The sequence below is a fragment of the Tachypleus tridentatus genome, chromosome 5 (assembly GCF_004210375.1).
Source record: "Tachypleus tridentatus isolate NWPU-2018 chromosome 5, ASM421037v1, whole genome shotgun sequence".
Classification (NCBI taxonomy): Eukaryota; Metazoa; Arthropoda; class Merostomata; order Xiphosura; family Limulidae; genus Tachypleus; species Tachypleus tridentatus.
This window is the reverse complement of record NC_134829.1, coordinates 48,975,039-48,995,750: the sequence shown is the minus strand read 5'-3', so window position 1 is coordinate 48,995,750 and position 20,712 is coordinate 48,975,039. Positions and strand designations below refer to the sequence as shown.

Genomic DNA, 20,712 nt, shown 5'->3' with positions numbered 1-20,712 from the left:
CGCTTTTTAGAATTCTGTATATATAGAGAGAGTTCACTAGAGATCATGAAAAAATGTTCCACACATACAAGATTTTATAAAAGTTTGTAGTTTTAATAATAGAATGCTAGTCAAAGATTGTGAAATCATTGATGTCGAGAAAACCCACTTGTAGAGAAATATGTATGCAAAAACAGCTCGTTTGGATTGAGAAAATATTTTACGTAGAAGAGCGAACAACGTTTCGGCCTGACAATGACCAAAGAGGGTCGAAACGTTGTTTGCTCTTCTACGTAAAATATTTTCTCAACCCAAACGAGCCGTTTTTGCATACAAAGATTGTGAAATATTCCTTTTGCTCTAGTTACTTACTGTTCTAAGCTACTCAAATAAGAAATGCAGGTATAAGCTTTTCACTTGCTTTGGGTATACAAATTTTTTCTTTTTTCCAGTTTTTTAGTTTCTATGCTGCAATGGCGACGGCATTTGATACAGAGAATCGACAACATTAAATTCTAGATGCTTTGTTTGTTTATTCTCTTTAATATATAACGTCTATTCTGCCCGAGCACACAGCACCCAGGTTGAAAAGATTACCATTGCAAAGTCTTCTGTTGACTGGCTTGGCATTGAGTAGATGTAGCAGCTGACCACTGCTGTGAGAGAATAAATGTCACGAGATGACACTGTCTAGGCTGGACAAATAATGTGAATATGCCTGTTGAATTCGTGTGTTATTTGTTTATTCAGTTCGAATTGGTATTACCATGTATAGTTCAATAGATGTATATATATATATATGTATGTGTGGAATAGTCTCGAGAAGGATCAGCATTTGAAATATATTTTACACAAGTCCCGAGACAAAATCATACTAAGCTCAAAGAAAGATGTTGCACCTATAGTCTGGTATTTTGCAAAATAAAGATGAGAAAAATATGTGTTGACAATCAGTGATTCCCGAATTAATGTGAGCAGTCTTTTTGTGGGAGTCATATGATGGTACCTAAGGTTGACTTTTTAGAATAAAGAAGACATTTGCTCGACTTTGGGAGATATTCTATTGGAGTGGCATGAGAAGAAATGTTGAGGAATATTGTCGAACATTTAAAGTATGTGCTGCAAAAATGGAGTAATATAAACTGAAGAGAGTAACATTCAAACTTTGCCACGTTGAAGCACCTATAGCAACTGACATCACGAGTCCACTGCCAAAAAACTGATAAAGGTTTATTTTACGAAGTAGCCAGAAGATTTTACAACCCCAAATCAAGAAGCAGTCACAGTCCAAAAGTATTGTTTGATCAGTTTTTCAAAAGATTCGGTTTACCTATGAAACTTTGCTCTAACCTAGCGAAATACTTTGAGTCAGCGTAGTTTAAGGAATGGTGTGATTACTGGAGGAACGATAGAACATTTCAGCCAAGCATTATGCAAAGAACTTACCATTTTTTAGTAAAAAAAATCGTTCAAATTTGTATCTGAAAGTACCAGCAATAATCATATCTCACAGAACGTCTTTACCTGAAGCTACAAGCTAAACATCCTCCATAATGACAAAGGGATTAAAACTTCAACTATCAGTAGATTTGAGTATCGGAAGACCACTAGATAAAACTTGCCTTATAATAGTGTTAATTTTATGAGGAATCTGTAGGAATAACTGTCAGTATTACACAAATATTTACATCAATGGCATAGACAAATGAATGTTCAATAAATGACTTATATTTGTAGATGATTTAAAAAATCGTTGTGTTGTTAGCCGTGGAGAAGATGATGCTAATTTACAAAATGATTTAGATTATTTCGTGATTTAGACAAATAAATGGCAAATGGGTTTTAATTATGATAAATGCAAGATAATGAATGTGTATTATCATAATTTGAATTATAAGTATAATTTAGGTGGGAATAACCCTAACAGTGACAGTTGATCAGTCTCTAAAGTCATCCAAGCAGTGTGCTGTTACTAATGGTCAGACAAATATGATTTTAGGTTATATCTGCAAAAGTATTAAACACAAGTCTTAAGAGGTTATAATTTCATTTTATAGGTCACTGATTAGGCTACATTTAGAGTATTGTGTTCAGTCTTAGGCTCCTTTCCTTAGGAAAAAATTGAGTTGTTAGAAAGGATTCAGAAAAGTGTAATTAGAATGGCGACTGAGATGGATGGATTGTCACACGAAGAGAGACTGAAATCTCTCAAATTGTTTTCTCTAGGAAAAACATGCTCGCCCTTTCAGCCAAGGGGGCGTTATAGTGTGATGGTCAATCCAACTATTCGTTGGTAAAAGTGTAGCCTAAGAGTTAGCGGTGGGTGGTGATGACTAGTTGCTTTTCCTCTAGTCTTACACTGCAAAATTAGGGACGGCTAGCGCAGATAGCTCTCGTGTAGCTTTGCGCGAAATTCAAAACAGACCATCCACTACTTTTACGTAGCCTATCATTCCTCTCACCCTTTTTATGGAGTCCAATAAAACATAATCAACGCACCCTTGTTCTTTGTCGTAATTATGATTTTCTTTCATAATGATTATCGTACCACTATGGTACAGCAGTATGTTTGCGGACTCGCACTATTAAAAACAACTTTACGATACCAGTACTGAGCAGAGCACAGACAGCCCATTATGTAGCTTTGTGTTTAATTGCAAATAACCAATCAAATATTAATTTTTGTTATTGATAGAACTTCCACAATATATTATTTTTAATCATCTTTTCATGAATTTCAATAACGTATTGATTAAACCACATACATTCGTTGTTTGTTTGTTTTTTTCAATGATGAAGACTTCTTTCTTTTATAATTAAGCCTAAAGTGAAGAACGCAACACGGAGTCATCTGGCCTAGGCCCAAGTGCATGAGATTTTTCATCAATTACAAAATATCAATTCAATTGTAAATCTAAAACATTTCTGGATTAAACTACTTTCTTGGTATGACACCTAAGGTATAAAAAATAAACAGTCCTTTTTAATCAACGCAAACATTAAATTAACAAATCAGCAAACACATTTTAGTTTCAATATGTAGGCATTTTATTTTAAATTTTCGAAATATAGATTGACATCAATATCAGTCCGCACTTTTGTAACTAAACGACGATTTAACACAAAAGCCATTGCTGGAACTCAGCCTTTCGAAAATACAAACGGCTTTCATACATATTAAATTCCTACAGAGGGCTATCAAATGGACAATACCTTTTATTTGCTTGTTTGAGTTTCGCGCAATGCAACTCTAGGACTATCTGCGCTAGCCGTCTCTAATTTAGCAGTGTAAGACTAGAGGGAAGGCAGCTAGTAATCACCACCCACCGCCAACTCTTGGGCTACTCTTTTATCAACGAATTGACCGTCACATTATAACGCCCCCACGGTTGAAAGGGGGAGCATATTTGGTGCGACCGGGATTCGAACCCGCGACCCTCAGATGAGGAATCGAACGCCTTAACAAGCTTGGCCATGCAGGGCCTTTTTATTTCCTATTATATAATAAATGATAATTTATAAATAATATCTTATTAAAATGATTAGTTTTAGTTGAAGTAAACACTAAATTAAATCTTCTAAAATAGATAAGAATGAAAAACTTCACGCTCCCAGATAACAAAGCAGTAAGTTTGAGGCATACTAAAAAGTTCGATTAATCTAAATTACAAGCAAAGAACAACTTTTCCAAAAAAGGAAGTATACGTAAAAATGGATATATCAGTCCTTCAAAAACAAAACAAACAATATAGTATGGATGGCATTTGCATTACCCCTACGTAATAGTACAGACACACAATGTAGTAAAATGTTAACAGATAAAATAGGATAAATTAAATGCAGTTGTGATTGGATAGTTACCTATATTGCTGTATGTTAATTCTTGTCTGTGCTATTATGTAGGGAAAATGCAATTGGCATTGCTGCTGCCTTGGTTGCATTGTTTTTGAAGGTTTGCTGTTCAGTGGCGTATTTAGGTCGGAGCTAGAGGGGCCTCAGCCTTAGAGCCCATGGTCGAATTGGAGACCTATTGATACTTTTATTCTATGTAAAATTGCATGTGATGTAGGACCCACACAATCTTAAATCCGTTACTGATGATATTAGCCATCCCTACATTTACTTCCTTTTCAGAAAATTTTTTTTATTATTTAATTGATTGTTGTTGTTTTTTAACGCAAGTTTTCAATAGATATAGGAAGTTTATATTTATAACCAAGTTTCAAATGCAGTGTTGTTTCAAGTGTATTATTTATCTATTAGCTACTAATTCCTGTTTCCCACTTTATCTAAGCTTTTTAAAGGAACAGTGAATTGTTTAAAGAAAGCTAATTTCAAGGGGTAATGACAACATCGTTTATACTAAGAACTGTCATTTCTTTAAATTTATTACTAACTAATAATAATTATAAAAAACGAATGCTCCGTCTAACACACACTACATCTTTTAAATTCAGCGCCTACGAAGTCTTTTTCCTAATACCAGGACTCAACATCCTTTAATCCTATTGATACGCATAACCTTGTACTCACGAATTAAATGTGTTTATAGACTTAACTAATTATACTACAATGAATTATGCACTTTAATATTCAATAAATGTTCAGGTTCTCAAGGATATTCTATATCAACTAAAGAGCAAAATAATACAATATGTGCAACGCCCTTTTACAATCTTATTTCCCTCTAGTGGGAACGTAGTTAAACACGTAGCAAATGATACTAATCTCGAACGAAGCTAAACACTTCCGATTCAATTCTACATTTATTTGGGAAATGTGGAATCGTAACTTCAGGAAGGTAAATATATATTGCAATAATATTTTATTTGTCCGTAAATATGTGTTATAGCATAAGAAGCTTTTTTTAATTTTGTTACTGTTTTGTTCGATACTTTGGAGTGAGGAAAGCAAGTGTATGAAACGACGACGAGAACATGGCTGACGTTGGATGTATGTCGCAAAAATTATAGAGATTTAAGACTTAGTGATCGAACAGCTGAGTTGCTTTTAACATTTAATTTATAAAGAAACTTCTGTCATAAACAAGTATGTATATTCCATAAGCATAGAATTTGGCTAAGAATAAATGTTAAGGTTTTATTTTTCGGTTTAATTTTGTATTTTTGTACAGTTTGCCCTGCATTCATCCTGTGAAACTATAAAACTAAAAATAAAAATTTTATTCGTATGCGTAACTGTAGTACTACTACTAGTAGAAAATACTATAATAATAATAATAACCGCTTTAAATTTTAATAACTAATATGCAATATTCCAAACAAGAACGAAATTGATGTCGTAGTTTTATGTCTTTAGTATGTTTTGACTTTTAGAATAGCCTGTATTAATTTAACGTTTAAGCATACAAATGCTACAATATGTAAGTACAAAGTGCATTGCAGCTGCGTTTAATGATAATTTTTTGTTTTCAGTCTTCACTTGTTTAACATTAGTAATTGTAGAATGTTATACTAATGTTATACAATTATTTATGAAGACTTTACTAGAGTTCAAATTTATATTTTCAAAAATATTTTCATTATGATTTTGGAAAATTTGAGTATAAGTGAAAATACTAAATGTTGAGCTTATATTAACCTATGCTACAACGTAAAAGATTGTACAAAGCTCCAACATCAGAGTCAGTATCAATGTTATAACTGTTTAGTATTGAGTTCACCTTAAGTAATATGTACAAAAATACTGCAGTAAAGCTATAGTTGAGAGCATTTTGAAATAAATTTTTATGTGCATTATTTAAATCATAAAGAATCTTAATGTCATTTTGAAAGAACAAGTCAATTGAATACTGTTGTACAGCTGGAAACAGTTGATAAAATGAAAAACAAACATGTTAAAGTGGAATAAAGCTGTGGCTATTTTGTAACTGTGATTAAGTTTTTCTGTTATTCAAATTATTAGGGTAAGAAATAGTCTGATTTTTAAAAGTTAGGTGTATTGAATGGTTCTTTCAGAAGTTAAGTTTTTGTGTTTTTATCAGTAATTACTGTTGTACAAGAACCAAATTTAATGTAATGATGATAATTTTAATTTTGAACACATTATAATATGAAGGTGGATAGAATTGTTCAAATATTTTTATTGACAAAACAATAAAATTAAGAAGTGGTAAATATTTATGCTGTGTAATAAATGTAAGATCACCAACTAGTCTTCTAAACAATGTACCCATCGTTTCCATAGGACTTTATTTAAAAACATCTCATTTCTTAGATATGTGGTAGAGAACTTAGTGTGGAGAAAATATTTATGTAAAACGGCTTGTTTGGGTTGAAAACATTTTACGTAGAGGAGCAAATGGTGACCAAGAAGGTTGAAATGTTGTTCGTTCCTCTACATAAAAAATTTTCTCAACCCCAACAAGCTGGTTTTACATAAATATTTTTCACTATAAGTGGGTTTTTCAACATCACTGATTAAGTGTGAGAGTAGTGATGACAAATGAGTGTTTTGAATTGAATGAGTAAGCAGTTGGGTTTTTTAAATGTATGTGTTTGGAGTCTCTATTCATAATTTATCTTATTGGTTTAAATAGCTTATTAAACAGTATTATTTCTAAATTGTATCTTAGAATGGCTGGTATGGGTATTAACACTTTTATTGTCAAAGAGAGAACAACGTTTTGACTTTCCTAGGTCATATTCAGGATTTTTTTGTTAATCTGAACACCTGAATCAAACCTGCACTGATTTTCTATGCTCATATGAAACAATAGGAAAACCATTTCTTGTTATGCCTTAAGTTATTTAAACAAGATATAATTCTAGTATACTGTTTCTGTGTTCTTTTCAATTTTCATGTCCTCCTTGTAGCTGAGAGACCAAGACAGCTTACAGTAATTCAAATGGCATTTTACCATTCTTGTGCAGTTACAGTAATTTTCTATTTAAACTGAAAATTCCTGTAAATAAAACTAGGAATGTGTTGTTTTTCTTTACTAAGGCTAAACAGAAGGTTTTATGGGCTTTTCCCTTGCAACATCCAAATCTCTTTTTTTCTCTTAATAGAAATTTCAACACTCCAACTACAAAACAAGTTTTATATCAATTTTGTTTTGTTTATAGAAGTAATGCAAAATTTCATTACCCCTTAAACTGGTGGCCATCATCAATTGAAGCTGCTACCTACAACATTCCTGTTATGTAAAGGTCAATTGTGTATATAATAATGATATTTATATGAACTTTTAGTAATGTAAAAGTAATCTTAAAAACACAGTAGAAACTATTTGAAAAGAATAAATTTATGTACACATGTAAGACAGTTCATAACAGTTTTATTTATAAAAACAAATAATCCTACTTGTATTAAAAGATGTCTCAACTACACCAGAAATAAATAGTAAATTTGTACAGATTTGTGTAATTTCTAGATCTAAATTTAGAAGGCTGTGCAGTTTACAAGAATATTACATTAAAATATGCTAAAAATTATATTTCAATAAAAAACTTAATAAAGAAGGCTGCTTTATAGATTAGAATAAACGTTTCATTGTGAAAGCATTACATGTGTAGTCATCATTAGCGTGACACTTGTTACGAAAGTTTAATTCTAAAATTACTGACTTATTCTTTATATTGTATTTTATGATTTTTTTGTGTATTAAAACTGTGTCCAAAAAGTTTGGATGAAATCACTCATATTCTGCATGAAATATTTAAAGATTTTAAGCATTAAACAGTGGGGTTAATTTCAATATTAATGGTGAATAATACTTTGTTATTAGGACTATGCATACAACAAATTCATGATCCAACAATAAACTTTATGTATTAATAAGTTTAACAAAATGTGTTTAAACATCTGTGTGTACATGTGGAGTCTAGGAAATTTCATGGTTAACCTAAAGCTTGCAGTACTAATCATTGTATGGAGTTAGATAGTGAAGGAGAGAGATTTCTTGAAATAATTCATAATGGTTTTGTGAACTAAAAGTACACATTCAGAAAGATGATCATTACATAGTGATGTAGGGGACATTCAGACAAAATGATCAATTACATAATGATGTAGGGGACATTCAGACAAAATGATCAATTACATAATGATGTAGGGGACATTCAGACAAAATGATCAATTACATGATGATGTAGGGAACATTCAGAAAGATGATCATTACATAATGATTTATATTTTGCAATGAAATTTATTTCCTTATTTTCAGAAGGTGAATTCTGAGGCCATGAAATAGGATTTATCCTAAGCGTGTTTGGAAATATTTAAGAATGTCCTCAATAAGAATTGTGACATTTGCTCTCTGTTTTTCTTCTCTGGTTTATTTATCACTCATCCCAGAAGTATGGAACTTAACAAATTATTCATTATAACATAGATATTGCTGAAGCAAAGCATATTTTTTATTGCCTTTCATCTTGTTTATGGAACAGGAATGAGAAAATCAGACCCACTTGCCACACCCACCTGTCACATCCTGTCTTCCACAAATTACCATTAATTCTCTATGATGTTTAATACTATATTACTTATAACCAATAGAAAGTCAAAGTTTTAATCCATATTTGTTGTAGTATATTTTGCTGTTTTCTGTACAGGACATTGTCCAATTCATTGTTCAGTTTCTAATTTGTTCTCATGATAATTATATCAACAAGTTTAGCTGAATTTTTAAAGGCTCTTATTGCATTGTTGGAGAGCCAGAAAAATTGATGGTGATTTATAACTTATGGGGCAGCATTATTAGACACTGTTCAAAGGTCAATAAAATAAAACCTTGTGGAAACTGATGTGTACTTGTAAGTTTTAAGCTATTTATGACAAATAGTTTTGGCTTCTGTTTCGATTTGCAGTTATCTTATTTAAAAAAAAAAAATTACCTAATTTTATATTGTGGTTGCAAGTTCAGTCAAATCATCCAACCCAATATAAAGTTATGGTGGATAAGATAAAGTTTTTCTGCAGAAGACATTTGAAATTTATATAGGAGGTTAAGAAAAGTATTAGTACTCATATCATTAAAATCATTTTGTAGTCAACACTGATTCAGTATATTGATGGACAAGCTTTTAGTAAAAATACTTATAAATCTTGATTATTTTTTGTCTACAAAATGCTTGTAATGTTTACTGAAAGCTTGCCAAATATCTTGGAGCTAAAGTCAGGACTTTCAAAGTTGAGTATATCTTCATGGTTACAAGGTCATGCAAAATGAACAAAGCTGTTACGAAAGTGTGAATTGAAATTCAAATTACATTGATTGTTATAAAAATAATGAAGTTGAAGTTTCTTCATTACTGTTTGTGTCAAAATGAATTAATAAAACTACAGTTAAATTTAATATTGCAAAAATAATCAACTCATTGAAGTTAAGATTTCTGATTCCAGTTACACAAGTAACAAAACTGTTGCCATCAAACTCATTCAACCTTTATCATAGCAAAACTACTGAGATTGTCTGTAACTGTTAATAATTTTAAATTGTTAAACTAGAAACTGACTGCTAACCTTAACTTTGTGCTTACACTTATCATGGGTTGAGGAACACTGTGTTAATTAATCCAGTAGATAGCTTTACTAATCTCCTAGTCACATGCTGATACAGCTGCAAGTCTACAGATTTGCAACACTAAAATCAGGGATTCAGTTCTCCTCAGTGGACTGGGCAGATAGCTCAATGTAGCTTTGCTATAAAAAAAATGCACACTAATCTCCTAACTCTTGAATATAGAAGAATGGCATTGTTTTTTGAAATTGTAGAGGATTGTTTTCTCACCTAATATAAGAAAGCTCTCACTAACCAAGATGCTGTAGTATCCCTTGCATTTAATGCTAATAGGAGTATGATTAGATTTGCAGTTGGGAAGAGGTAGTGACTACATTACCATAATATATAAACACTGAGGAGTCATTGGTTCATTCATGACTGTCCCTCTACACTCAATCCTTAAGAAAATTAAAATTTCAAACTCGCTCTTTATTTTTCCATAAATAATCATTTCCAATCTTACATGTCAGCTCGTTCAGTAAATTAGTTGTTCTTACTCTTAATGAAATTGTCTCGACTTGAACCAGTCTATCTTTTTTTGTACTAACCAAGAAAATTAAATAGAAAATACCCCAACTATAGAACAAAGCAAACTATCAAATGAAAAAAGTATAATGGTAGTAGAAAATATAATCAGAAACATAGGTATGCTCCTGTAGCCCACGAAATTGTTGACAAGGAAATAAATGTACAGTTTGTTTGAAAATAAAGTACTGTTACATTATTTTGTAAAATTAGTTGTATCAATCAGTGAGAATCATAACTACAAGTTACAGGGAAATGAATATAGGGGGCCAAATTACTTATGTGTGTGTGGGTCGTGTGTTTAGTAGCTACACCACTGACTGCATAACTGTAGAAATAAACAGAATATAAAGTATATTTAATATAAAATTAGTAGTGATACCACTACTCTAGAGCTAAGCAAAATTTCAAGGAAAGTTTTTAAGTGGTATAAATAGAGACCATGTTAAGACTACAGTAGTTTACACTGAAACTCTAAACCATAACTAACCTATGAATCAACAAAAAATTAAATTTCCAGCATATGTTCATCTGTCACATTTTCCTTCTGTGCCATTTTCACAAATCCAGTTTCTAGAATACTGGCTTAATTAGTTGTGTTGGATTCTTTGTGGCTGAGCTTTTATCAAAAGAAATGTAAGAAACAAAGTATCAAAATTTGTTATTTAAGAATTGACAAGTATTAATATCTGATTTGCATAGAGATATATCCTGTTTTTAATTTATGTACATGTATGGAGGACACTGTAAAGTTCAGTTTATTACTGAAGAGACTTCAGGTTGTTTTCAGGAAAGAATTATTTACTCTTCAAAACTTGTGGTAGATAAAATATCTTGTCAATTCTTTATGTAGTGAGCAGTAGGTGCCCATCTCCTGACTCAGATGTTTGACTGGCAGAAGGTGAAGTGGACTTGCTGAATACTTTTTCTTGTACTGGCTTCTGAAACTAGTATGGGAAGGTAGTTCATGACTTTCTTCAAACATCAAGTCGTCACGCTTGACTTGAAGACAAAGTCATAGAAAGAAAGATTTCATGGTTGTCTGTCGCAAAGACCCACTGGACCTGGATACTGAATCGGGAACAACGGCTACTCAGATAGGTGAAGTTAACCCCAATGAAGCAGAAAAGACAGTGGGGACTTCCCTACCGATGGTGTCTCGAGCCATCCTGATTAGTCGGCCAAATTCTCACCCATTTCAAGAAAGGCATCTTATTTTAGATCAACCTGTGAAAGTGGGCCGATCTGTTGCGAGGTGTCGACCTGCTCCAAATAATGCAATATTTGATTGTAAAGTCTTGTCGAGGAACCATGCTCTCTTGTGGTACGAAAATGGCAAGGTAAGCAGATGTTCTGTATTTGAATGTAACCTAAATCTCCTTGTATACTGTAGTCATATGAGTATAATGTGTTAGAAATATGGTTGGTGTTTGTTTTTCAGGAGAGATATTTGATGCATATGATAGGTTGTTATTTTTATTATTATGCTAAGCATGTACATGTATATGTAATTAGAAACTTCTAGGTAAGGTTTTGCTGTTTTTGATTTCAGTCAATTAATGTAATTATTTTGACTATGTCATTAATTATATCAATCAGTTAGTTTGATTAAACATATTCAAGTCACTAGTAAATAAAAAACAACAACTTGGAAAACTCTTCTTTTATTCAAGTTAACTGGCTGCTGGAAAGTCTTTGAAGTCAGTTTCATACACAGAATGTATCATGGTAATTTTTACTACACACTTGATTTCCAGACAGTGATTTTTTTCAATGTTGTTCATGACTTAAAATATTGTAATACTTTGTTTTTTACTGGAAGAAGAGGAAGACTTGCTAAGTTCATTATGTATTAAAAATACAAAATATCTTTCAACCATTCAACAGCACATGAACAGGCTATACACACACATAAAGTGCACATGGTATTTTTATTCTTGGACATGTAAAGCATTATGTATGATTCTTGTGTTGTATGTATTCTATTTCATTTTAATTATTGTAAATATCTGTAAAACTGTGTACTTCAACAAATTACAACTTTTTCTTTACTGCATTATGATGTTACTTTAATTCAGAGAGTTACTGATGTAATAGCTGTGGACATTATGTATGTCCATAGTGTACTAAAGAAATTACTGTTTCTGGAAGATCATATTTGATCATCGTTGTTATGAAAGAAATCATTATATATTTCTCATTACTAACACTTGTCCCTTACTTTGCTGTATATAATTTGTTTCCTTAATGAAGGTAAATCCATGTCACACAAACTTGTTTGGTGTATCAAAATTGCTTGTCTCCTTTTTAAAATATTTTGCAGTCCTTAGGAAATGTACAAGCACTTCTAATAAATATGTTTGATTAAAGCAGTTAGCACAAAACTCTTCTTCAAATAAGCTAGTCGATTAATGATGATCTTTTTTCTCTCTAAAGCTTTTGAGTAAAGTAGGCTTATAGGCTTCTACATGTTTTAGTTAGTTTTACATTTATATTTTTAATCTCATAACTTGTGTAAACTGTTACAAAGAATGACACTGTAAATTAATTAAATCTGTTCTGACTTGTTAATTCAATATACTATTACTGTTACTTATCTATTTAGAGATCTTTTACTTGCTTATTGCAAAATTGAAATTTTAAGATTATTGAAATGTTTACATTGTTATATGAGTTTCAGTAGTTTGGTTACATATTATATGGTCTTTTTTTTGTAAGAAACAATTTAAACTCAAATCCAACAAGCTATTTTGAATCATACAAATATGAATACAGTATCAAAGAACTAGTATTGCAGCTGCTTACATTATAGCCAGATGTGCTCAAAATTACACATGCTTCACTTGGACTAATGTGATAATGTTTTCTAAATGTAAGTGAAAATACAGAATAATAGAAATGCATCTGAATGTAAGCTTTCTGTAAGCATGGTGGGAAGAACTATAACATAGCTTATTAAAGTAAAATGGGTAGTTCACTTTGTTATTCTGTTACAAATAGTAAGAACAAGTAATAGTAAATAATAGTAATAGTAAAATAGTAAGAGAAAATAAAAAACTTAACAAAGAATGACCACCTAATATTTAGTGGGTTTTTTTAAGTGGGTTTGAAGAGATTTTTAAAATAATTGGGATACAGGAATATGATTTTTTTAAACTATAATATCCCAAAGTCAGTCCTAAACTCCTCAGTTATACATGCAAAACATCTCCCTTTAAAACCACAAGGAAACAAAGGTACTGAGAATAAACTATTAAATTTAATAATGTCAGTAAGCATGGTGTAAATAAATGTTATTTATTTCTCAATTATTAACCTGTTTATTTATGTGTATTGAGAATGAGTCATCAATAATGTAAGAAGTGCACGTATGTGAATGAAAAAATAATGAATGCTAGGTAATACTTAGAGAAAAATTTCAAATAAGTAAATTTGTGACATTAAAATTAAAATGTAGTTTGGAATGTACAAACTCATAGTTACCTAATTTAAAAACTGTACATAACTTATACTTTATATATCATAAAGACATAATTGAAAACCAATGCAAGCTGCCTATGAAAGCCTGAAGCTTAAATAAAGTACCTGTTCTACAAGTGTAAATGTTGCAGAATTATTCATTTTATTTAGTGTTGTAAAGTGATGTGTTGCAAATCTGTCGGGTAAACAACTTTCATTATAATGTACATGTACACTTGTGCATGAACACCTAGCAGCAACATGCATGTGTTAAATTGATCACAAAAAGCACATTTTGTGCTTATAAAATTCTTTGTAAGATTTTTTAAACAAAACTGTATCTTAGAAGAATGCAAAATTCAAGACAAACATGTGCAACCAGTACTTCAGCTGATTGTTTGTACAGATAGTACGTCTGCAGGAAACTAAATTGTGCTCAGTTCGATATAAATGTTTAATGTCCAGTTTATATGAATGTATGAAGTCTAGATCAGAATTGATACTTTGCTTTGATAGAAAGTATTCTGCTATTTTTTTTATCAGTAGTTATACAAGTTTAGAAATATGAGTCACAAATTATCTTTTATTTGCTTAGCATTATAATGGCTAAATAATAATTATTCTTCATGAATCAGTCTTTTCAAACATTGTATGAGAAAACTCAAGACCTCAGCAGACACTAATTCATGATCCGTAACTGTTTATTGGTTTAAGTAGGATTAATTCTATGTAAGAGCAAGGCCATGCTAGTATTTTCTAAGCCTAAAAGTGTTATCTTTTCTTTACAGTAAACTTTGTAGATAGGATTCAGAATTGTATTCTAAGTTAAAATTACATGGTTAGAGACACCTGAGTGTTTATGTTATTCTTTGATAATTGCTTTTAGTAATTGTTTGTAAGCTTTGCTTTCACTACAGGTTTCTGTACTGAACATTTACGTTTAATTTTTGATTATTTGATTGAACTGAATTTCGCTTTTGTCAGTTTTTACACATGCTTTTTTTTAAATAATCTGTGAAAAATTTAAAAGTAGTATTGGAACATGTATTTTCTTGGTATGTTAGAATAAACATAAAGTGTTATAGTGTATTGGTTTCTATTAGACAATGATAGGGGCAATATAACTATAATATTAGAATTGAATAATGATACTGATCACATATCCAGAACTTGGCAGCTATATTGTAGACATCTCATGTGTTATCACTTTGGTTTATTATTTGTTTTATTTTAGCCCCAACAGTATCAGTTTGAAGTCTTATTCTGTGTTAGAAGTGCTGTCTGCTTGTACTGTCATGTAAAATTATGTAGTACTAAACACAGAATGATAAAAGTCCTGAGACGAATTAATTCAATAATTAGCTAACCTTGACAAGCCAGCACTTTACATATCAGTAAATGGATACTACTTAAAAATGTGTGCTATCACAGATTGCAGTTTTGCTCCCACATTGTTTAAAAATATCACTTACACCTGGTATCAGGTTAACACACAAGTCAACTATGGCCCTGGCCTTACAAGAGCCCTTCCAGCCACCAAAAAATAAAAAAGTGTGGTCCATAAAACTAGCAAATAGTCAAAAGTGAGTTATTACTATTCCCAAATATTAACTGAGCCTAGGGTCTCACTAAACCTTAATCTTGCCATTTTTATGCTCCTAAGTTTGTCTTGTGTTATCTGTTAATACTTCTTGCATTCCAGAGTTTGTCTTATGTTGTCTAAATATACCACTTAAGGTCCACAGTTTCTCTTGTATTGCTTATAACTACCAGTTATATTCCAAAGTTCTGGAATCACTCTTTCTGTAAATAACACTTACATTCAAAATTTGTGACCTTACATTGTCTAAAAATATCACTTACATTGTTCATCAGTAACTAGTTTAAAAAATGTTTACTTTTAAGAAATGTTGTGGAATTTCTTAGCACTCAAAAAATAAGTATTTTTAATAGCATGAAAAACTAATTAATACTTTGTATGGTACTGAGAAAAAAAGTAAACATTTTTAAATGGAATTTGCATGAAATAGATTTGTTTCATATTTCTTGCTGTCATGAATTAGGCCTCTGATATCCAAATGTAATGCAAAAATTGTTGTATCCTTTCTACACACACAGTCTGAAAGTAATTAGCAGTAATGAACAATGTTTACAATCAGTGTCAGCATTAGGGAAGGTGCAAAATTTAGAAGTTGTGAATTCATGGAGGAAACTAGAAGCATTTTACTAAACTGATCTGTATAATAACTTGAATGTATTTGAGAAACTGTAGGAAGTCTTCAGCTACAAAAATTTTTGGAGTTGCATTTTAACAATGAGTTTGAGCTTTAACCCTTAAACAGTGGGAATGTTGTGGGTATTAGTATTAATTGATGATGGCCACCATTTAAGGGTTAAGAAACATTAATTGTGATGAAGAAGAATAACCACAACTGTTATGGAAAAATAGCAACCAAAAATATCTAAGTTTTGGAAAATAATTTTGTTGTACAACAACAAATATAGAATAACTTTAACTAGGTTTATTGGTAAACTGTTAGTGCAATGGTAGTAATTTTTTTAACATCTAACATGTGTTAAGCAAATTATATTATAAAACCTTTCCAATCCTGCAATGACAACAGTTGCTGTTATCAACGGTGGGATCATTAATGGTACACCCCACACATTTCCGGAAACAAATATACATACAAGAGATTGTCCCGTTCCACAGACTGCTAAGAATAGATTACTATACTTAAAGAAAAAAAAAGGTTGGCTTCCTGCCATGCGTTAAAACAACGATGTGGATATTGGCATCCTTCTAGCCCAGATCTTTTTACAACTACTATCTCAAGTCTCTTTGTATGTCATAAGAGGGTGCGAATATAGTCCTCTTGTTTTGTTTTACCTCGTCATTTAAGTAGCTACTTAATATGATTACCTCTGGGTCTTAGATATAGACAATGTCCAGATGGTGTTTTTGAACAAATGGTGGAATGAGGAGAAACAGTTTAAATGCATTTAAGATTATCTTCAAAGTAGCTTACAATACACATTCTTAGTTGTAATACAGTTTACGTTGAAAATTGAGGAATTGGTCATTTAATTTGTAGCTGAATCGGTTTAGCATTAAGACATAGTTTTTAGTATATCATAACCTTCCCTTCAAAAATATACAATTATTGTAGAAATTTAAAAAAAAATACATGATTCGGATATGCTTCAAAAGACCCTAAATTAAATTTTTATCTGTTACTGCATTAACATTAGAGTAAAATTCATTTCTACTTGTTTTGTACAAGTTTTATGAAACAGTATGATCAGGTGTGAACAGAATGAATTAACATTTACCTAAGTAATTTTGTTCCTTTCTTATACCAAAACAGTTAGCAACTGTAATATCTAGTTGAGACTTTTTTGTTTAATATGCAGTAACATCTCTTATGATATACTCATGTTTTTAAACAGCATTGTTTACCTGATAATTGGTAGCTGTTGGAAGTTTTTGCGGTATCTCTATTTTATTTTAAGATTAACATAATTGATGTCAGTGATGAAGAACTGTATTATTTTAATAAGACTGTGAATGTGCCCTTTTAAATGAACACAAACTTTGGGTCCATTTATACTTGTATACTTTCATGAATGTGAGTAGGGACATATGTTATAATTTTCTGGACAAACGGATAGTTCATACTGTGTGCTTTTACAGAGATTATTGGGATATAGATAATTGTTGAAAACAAATTGACCTGATTTTAACATTCCTTAAATATTTTTAATTGAAAATTTACATTTTCTTTAGTCTTAATACTGTTCACATATAGCATTTATCTGTTATTTCTAAAAGCTTCATTCTGTTGTGTTAAAAGTTTTGTATCAAACAGTAAAATTCTTATCTGTAAATAGTATTTCAGTATGATAGAAGAAATATTTATAGAAATGCAAACATTATAGGCTTTTAAGTAATACAACTGCTTTAGAAACTCCAGTAATTTTATACCAATATATATTATGAATATTGAAGCGTGAAGTTTTTCTTTGTTTAATAAATAGTTTATTTCATTTTTTCTGCTTTAATTGGTTTAAATTTTTTATCCTAAAAACAAATACCTGTCATTGGCTCTTTTTCTTCAGTTCAAACTGTACTAATTTTTGACATAAAATCTGTAACCTATAAAATAAAGAACTTGGATGGTATACTTCAAGTAAAGATGTTTAATACGAAACATTTTCCACACAAACAAAATAAAAAGAATTGACAGTTTGATAAATTATGAAACTCCAAAGACAGATTGGTTAAGTTTAGGTAAATGACAACATGATACTGATATAAGGAGTATTAAATAAGAAAAATGTGCCTTTTAAATTGTTCTATATTTTAGTATATCAGCATGCCACTGTAGTGTACATGCTTGTTGTAACTGATATCCTGTGTGTATAGTTTAGTAGATATCATGTTTCTCTGGTTTCACCCTCTTTAATTATGAGTCATCACTTCATTCTCACAATATGGACACACTGTGAAACCATCTGTGTTTAATAAGGGGGGGCTCAATCCAATAAGATATTCTTACACATGTATAAAAAAACCAAGCTAATATGAATCATTAATTTAAGTTTTTAAAAAAAGTGGTACAGTACACTGTCATTAACAGTCAGTTGTACTATTTTTTATTTAAACAGTTATGAGATAAACATACAAGTTTTCAAATAGTTTTTCTTACTCTTTTTGGAAAAACAGTAGGGAAGTTATTCACCTTATTTTTATGCTGTCATACTTGTTGTTGCCTTATATATATATATATATATATATAGCTTTGTTTGTATTACTTGGCTTAACGTCTACCTGTACAAGGATAATCACTGTTTGTGAGAAGAATTGACTGAAAACATGCTATTAACTTGATATTATCTGTCTATTGTTTTCTGTAAGACTTTTGATAGAAAGAATATAAAGTATTTCATTTCCTCTGTGTGTGTGTGTGTGTGTATAGATATGCATGCATGTGATTGTGTATATTTTATAATTAAGCTATAGCAAATCAAATGGACATATCAATCTAAAAGAAGTTTCTCAGTTTGAAGAAAGTATTGAAACTTTATTTTGTAAATCTACCTTTTGGGTGGAATTGTAGCTAATGTATTAAACAGCCATGAAGCAGGTCTTCTCACCCTTCTCTCACCATCATTAAGTTTGTGTTCTGTACACACTACTAGCTTAGAAACTTTTCCTATAGTTCTTTGTTATGTAATATACCCATGGCTGTAAAAAATATTTTTTATATCATTTTGATTGTTCTCATGTTCACCAAACGCAAAATTACCATGAGTTTAATCTTTTATTCAGACATATAAGAATAAAGTGTGCATATAAAAGACTTTCTTTATTCTACTTCCTCAATATACAATTTTTTTTTTCCAGTTCTTTCTTCAAGACACCAAGAGTAGCAATGGAACATTTGTCAACAACCAACGTCTTAGTAAAGGATCTGAAGAGTCACCAGCAAGAGAGGTCAGCTCAGGGGATATTGTCCAGTTTGGTGTTGATGTTGTGGAAAACACTAGAAAAGGTTGTTGTTTGTTTTTTTTATGAATGTCTAATTTTAAAACAAAGCAGGCAAGTTTTAATGTTTGAAAAATTTTAGAAAATACATTTTTAAATACACTAATTTTTTTTCTGTAAGTAGAAATGACTTCAACTTCAGAAGGAATCTAGTAGCTTAACCACTGTTTCAGCTCATGCCTGAGTAAAATTTGAGAAGAAAGAATAAATGTTAATTGTCACTGATATTTCAGGGTGCCCAAAAAGAAATGTAGGGATGTAAACCACAACTATCGACAGCAAAGTTCAGTGGTATAATTGTTCTTATTATTTAAGACTGTTTCTCAACAGGATGAATGATTTACCTGCAAGGTCAGGATGAATGAATATTATCAACTATATGACAGATTCAAGAGCAAAATAAAGTCAATAGTTATTATCATTTATTGTAGTTGTAATTTGACAGTCACATGTATTTTATGTTGCATATATTCTAGTTGTAATTTGATGTATACTTAAGTCATGATAAAGAATTTTGTCTTTTCTCAAACTGGATTGATTGAGCTGTTTTGAAAAACTTGCAGGGGTGAATGGTACTGGAAAAGGTTAAGAATTACTGGTTTGAGAAATGGTAGTTCAATAAGATATCTTGTAACTGTGTTGTCAGGTTTGTGTGTCTGTGTTGTCTGTCTCAAGGCCATTGTTTATTAAGTTTTAGTCTAGTTGTTTTACAGGTTTCAAAAAGGAGACCAGCTAAATATAAAAGTTTTAACAGTATTTAAACAGATACCTACCCAAAGTTATCAAGTGTTTAATGTAGTTTAAACAACAGCGTACATGAAGAATTGTGTAGCTTCAAGATTGTTTTATTTGCCAGACCTCCTTGTTACTATGGTAACATTGGTGTTTGTTGTGCATCTATTTGTTTGTCACTAACCATCATGTTGCCTGTACACTGTTATAAAACATGCTAATCAAAACAAACTACTACTATACTTTGCATTACACATAGGCTTAGTACAAGTTTATATAGATCTCATCTGGTGCATATATTTACATCAAATATTAATGGTTATCTGTGAAGTTCAATATGTCTAATAGATATGCTGTGATCCTTTTTGATTTCAAAGATCACACAGATTTTACTGATGCCAGTTGTTATATTTTATCACAGGAGGAAGTATTAAAACAAAGAGTGGGGTTAATGTTTAAAAAATGTGCAGTTAAGTTGCTAATAAAGTTTGTTTGATGCAAGTGATTTTGATTTTTACTTTATTTTCATTGTGTAATTTATTACAAGGTCTTGGTCTCAAACCCTCAGGTTTTTTATCTTGGTCTTGGACATTGAAGTCTTGACTACAACTGTGATGTATGTATGTGCAGGATTCTTGACAGTATGTGTCTGACTTGTTGGTGATAAATTTACAAAATAAACAGCACACAGTCCACTTGTTTAAATTGATATGTGTAAATAAATTAAATGTGAATATGAATCTTCCAACCTATTTAGGCTTTCCCACTTGCTATGGTCCTGATTTTGGCTTCCAGTCAGTATATTTTGATGTCTTCATCAGTTCAAGTGAAGACAGTTAATTTCTCTGAGTTTTTGCAAGGAATGTAGACATATTTGTATCTAGCATGCATGTTTAGTAATATAAAAATATTAATTTTAGTATAATTTCAAGCTTAATTTTTT

The 20,712-nt window shown here is 30.9% G+C and overlaps 1 protein-coding gene across 6 annotated transcripts in view; it reads left to right on the top strand.

The window, feature by feature from the left end:
- The first annotated feature begins 4,642 nt into the window (after positions 1-4,642).
- LOC143251120 (uncharacterized) overlaps positions 4,643-20,712 on the top strand; it is a 74,582-nt gene continuing 58,512 nt past the window's right edge. For 4 of the 6 annotated variants that reach the window (XM_076502490.1, XM_076502487.1, XM_076502488.1 and 1 more), the window contains exons 1-3: positions 4,643-4,780; positions 10,884-11,370; positions 18,897-19,044. In XM_076502490.1, the coding sequence (XP_076358605.1) occupies positions 11,065-11,370; positions 18,897-19,044 (454 nt within the window). In that variant the 5' untranslated portion in view covers positions 4,643-4,780; positions 10,884-11,064. Of the gene's footprint in view, positions 4,781-4,891; positions 5,029-10,883; positions 11,371-18,896; positions 19,045-20,712 lie in introns of those variants that run through there. The other 2 variants (XM_076502489.1, XM_076502486.1) reach the window with 1 other exon arrangement.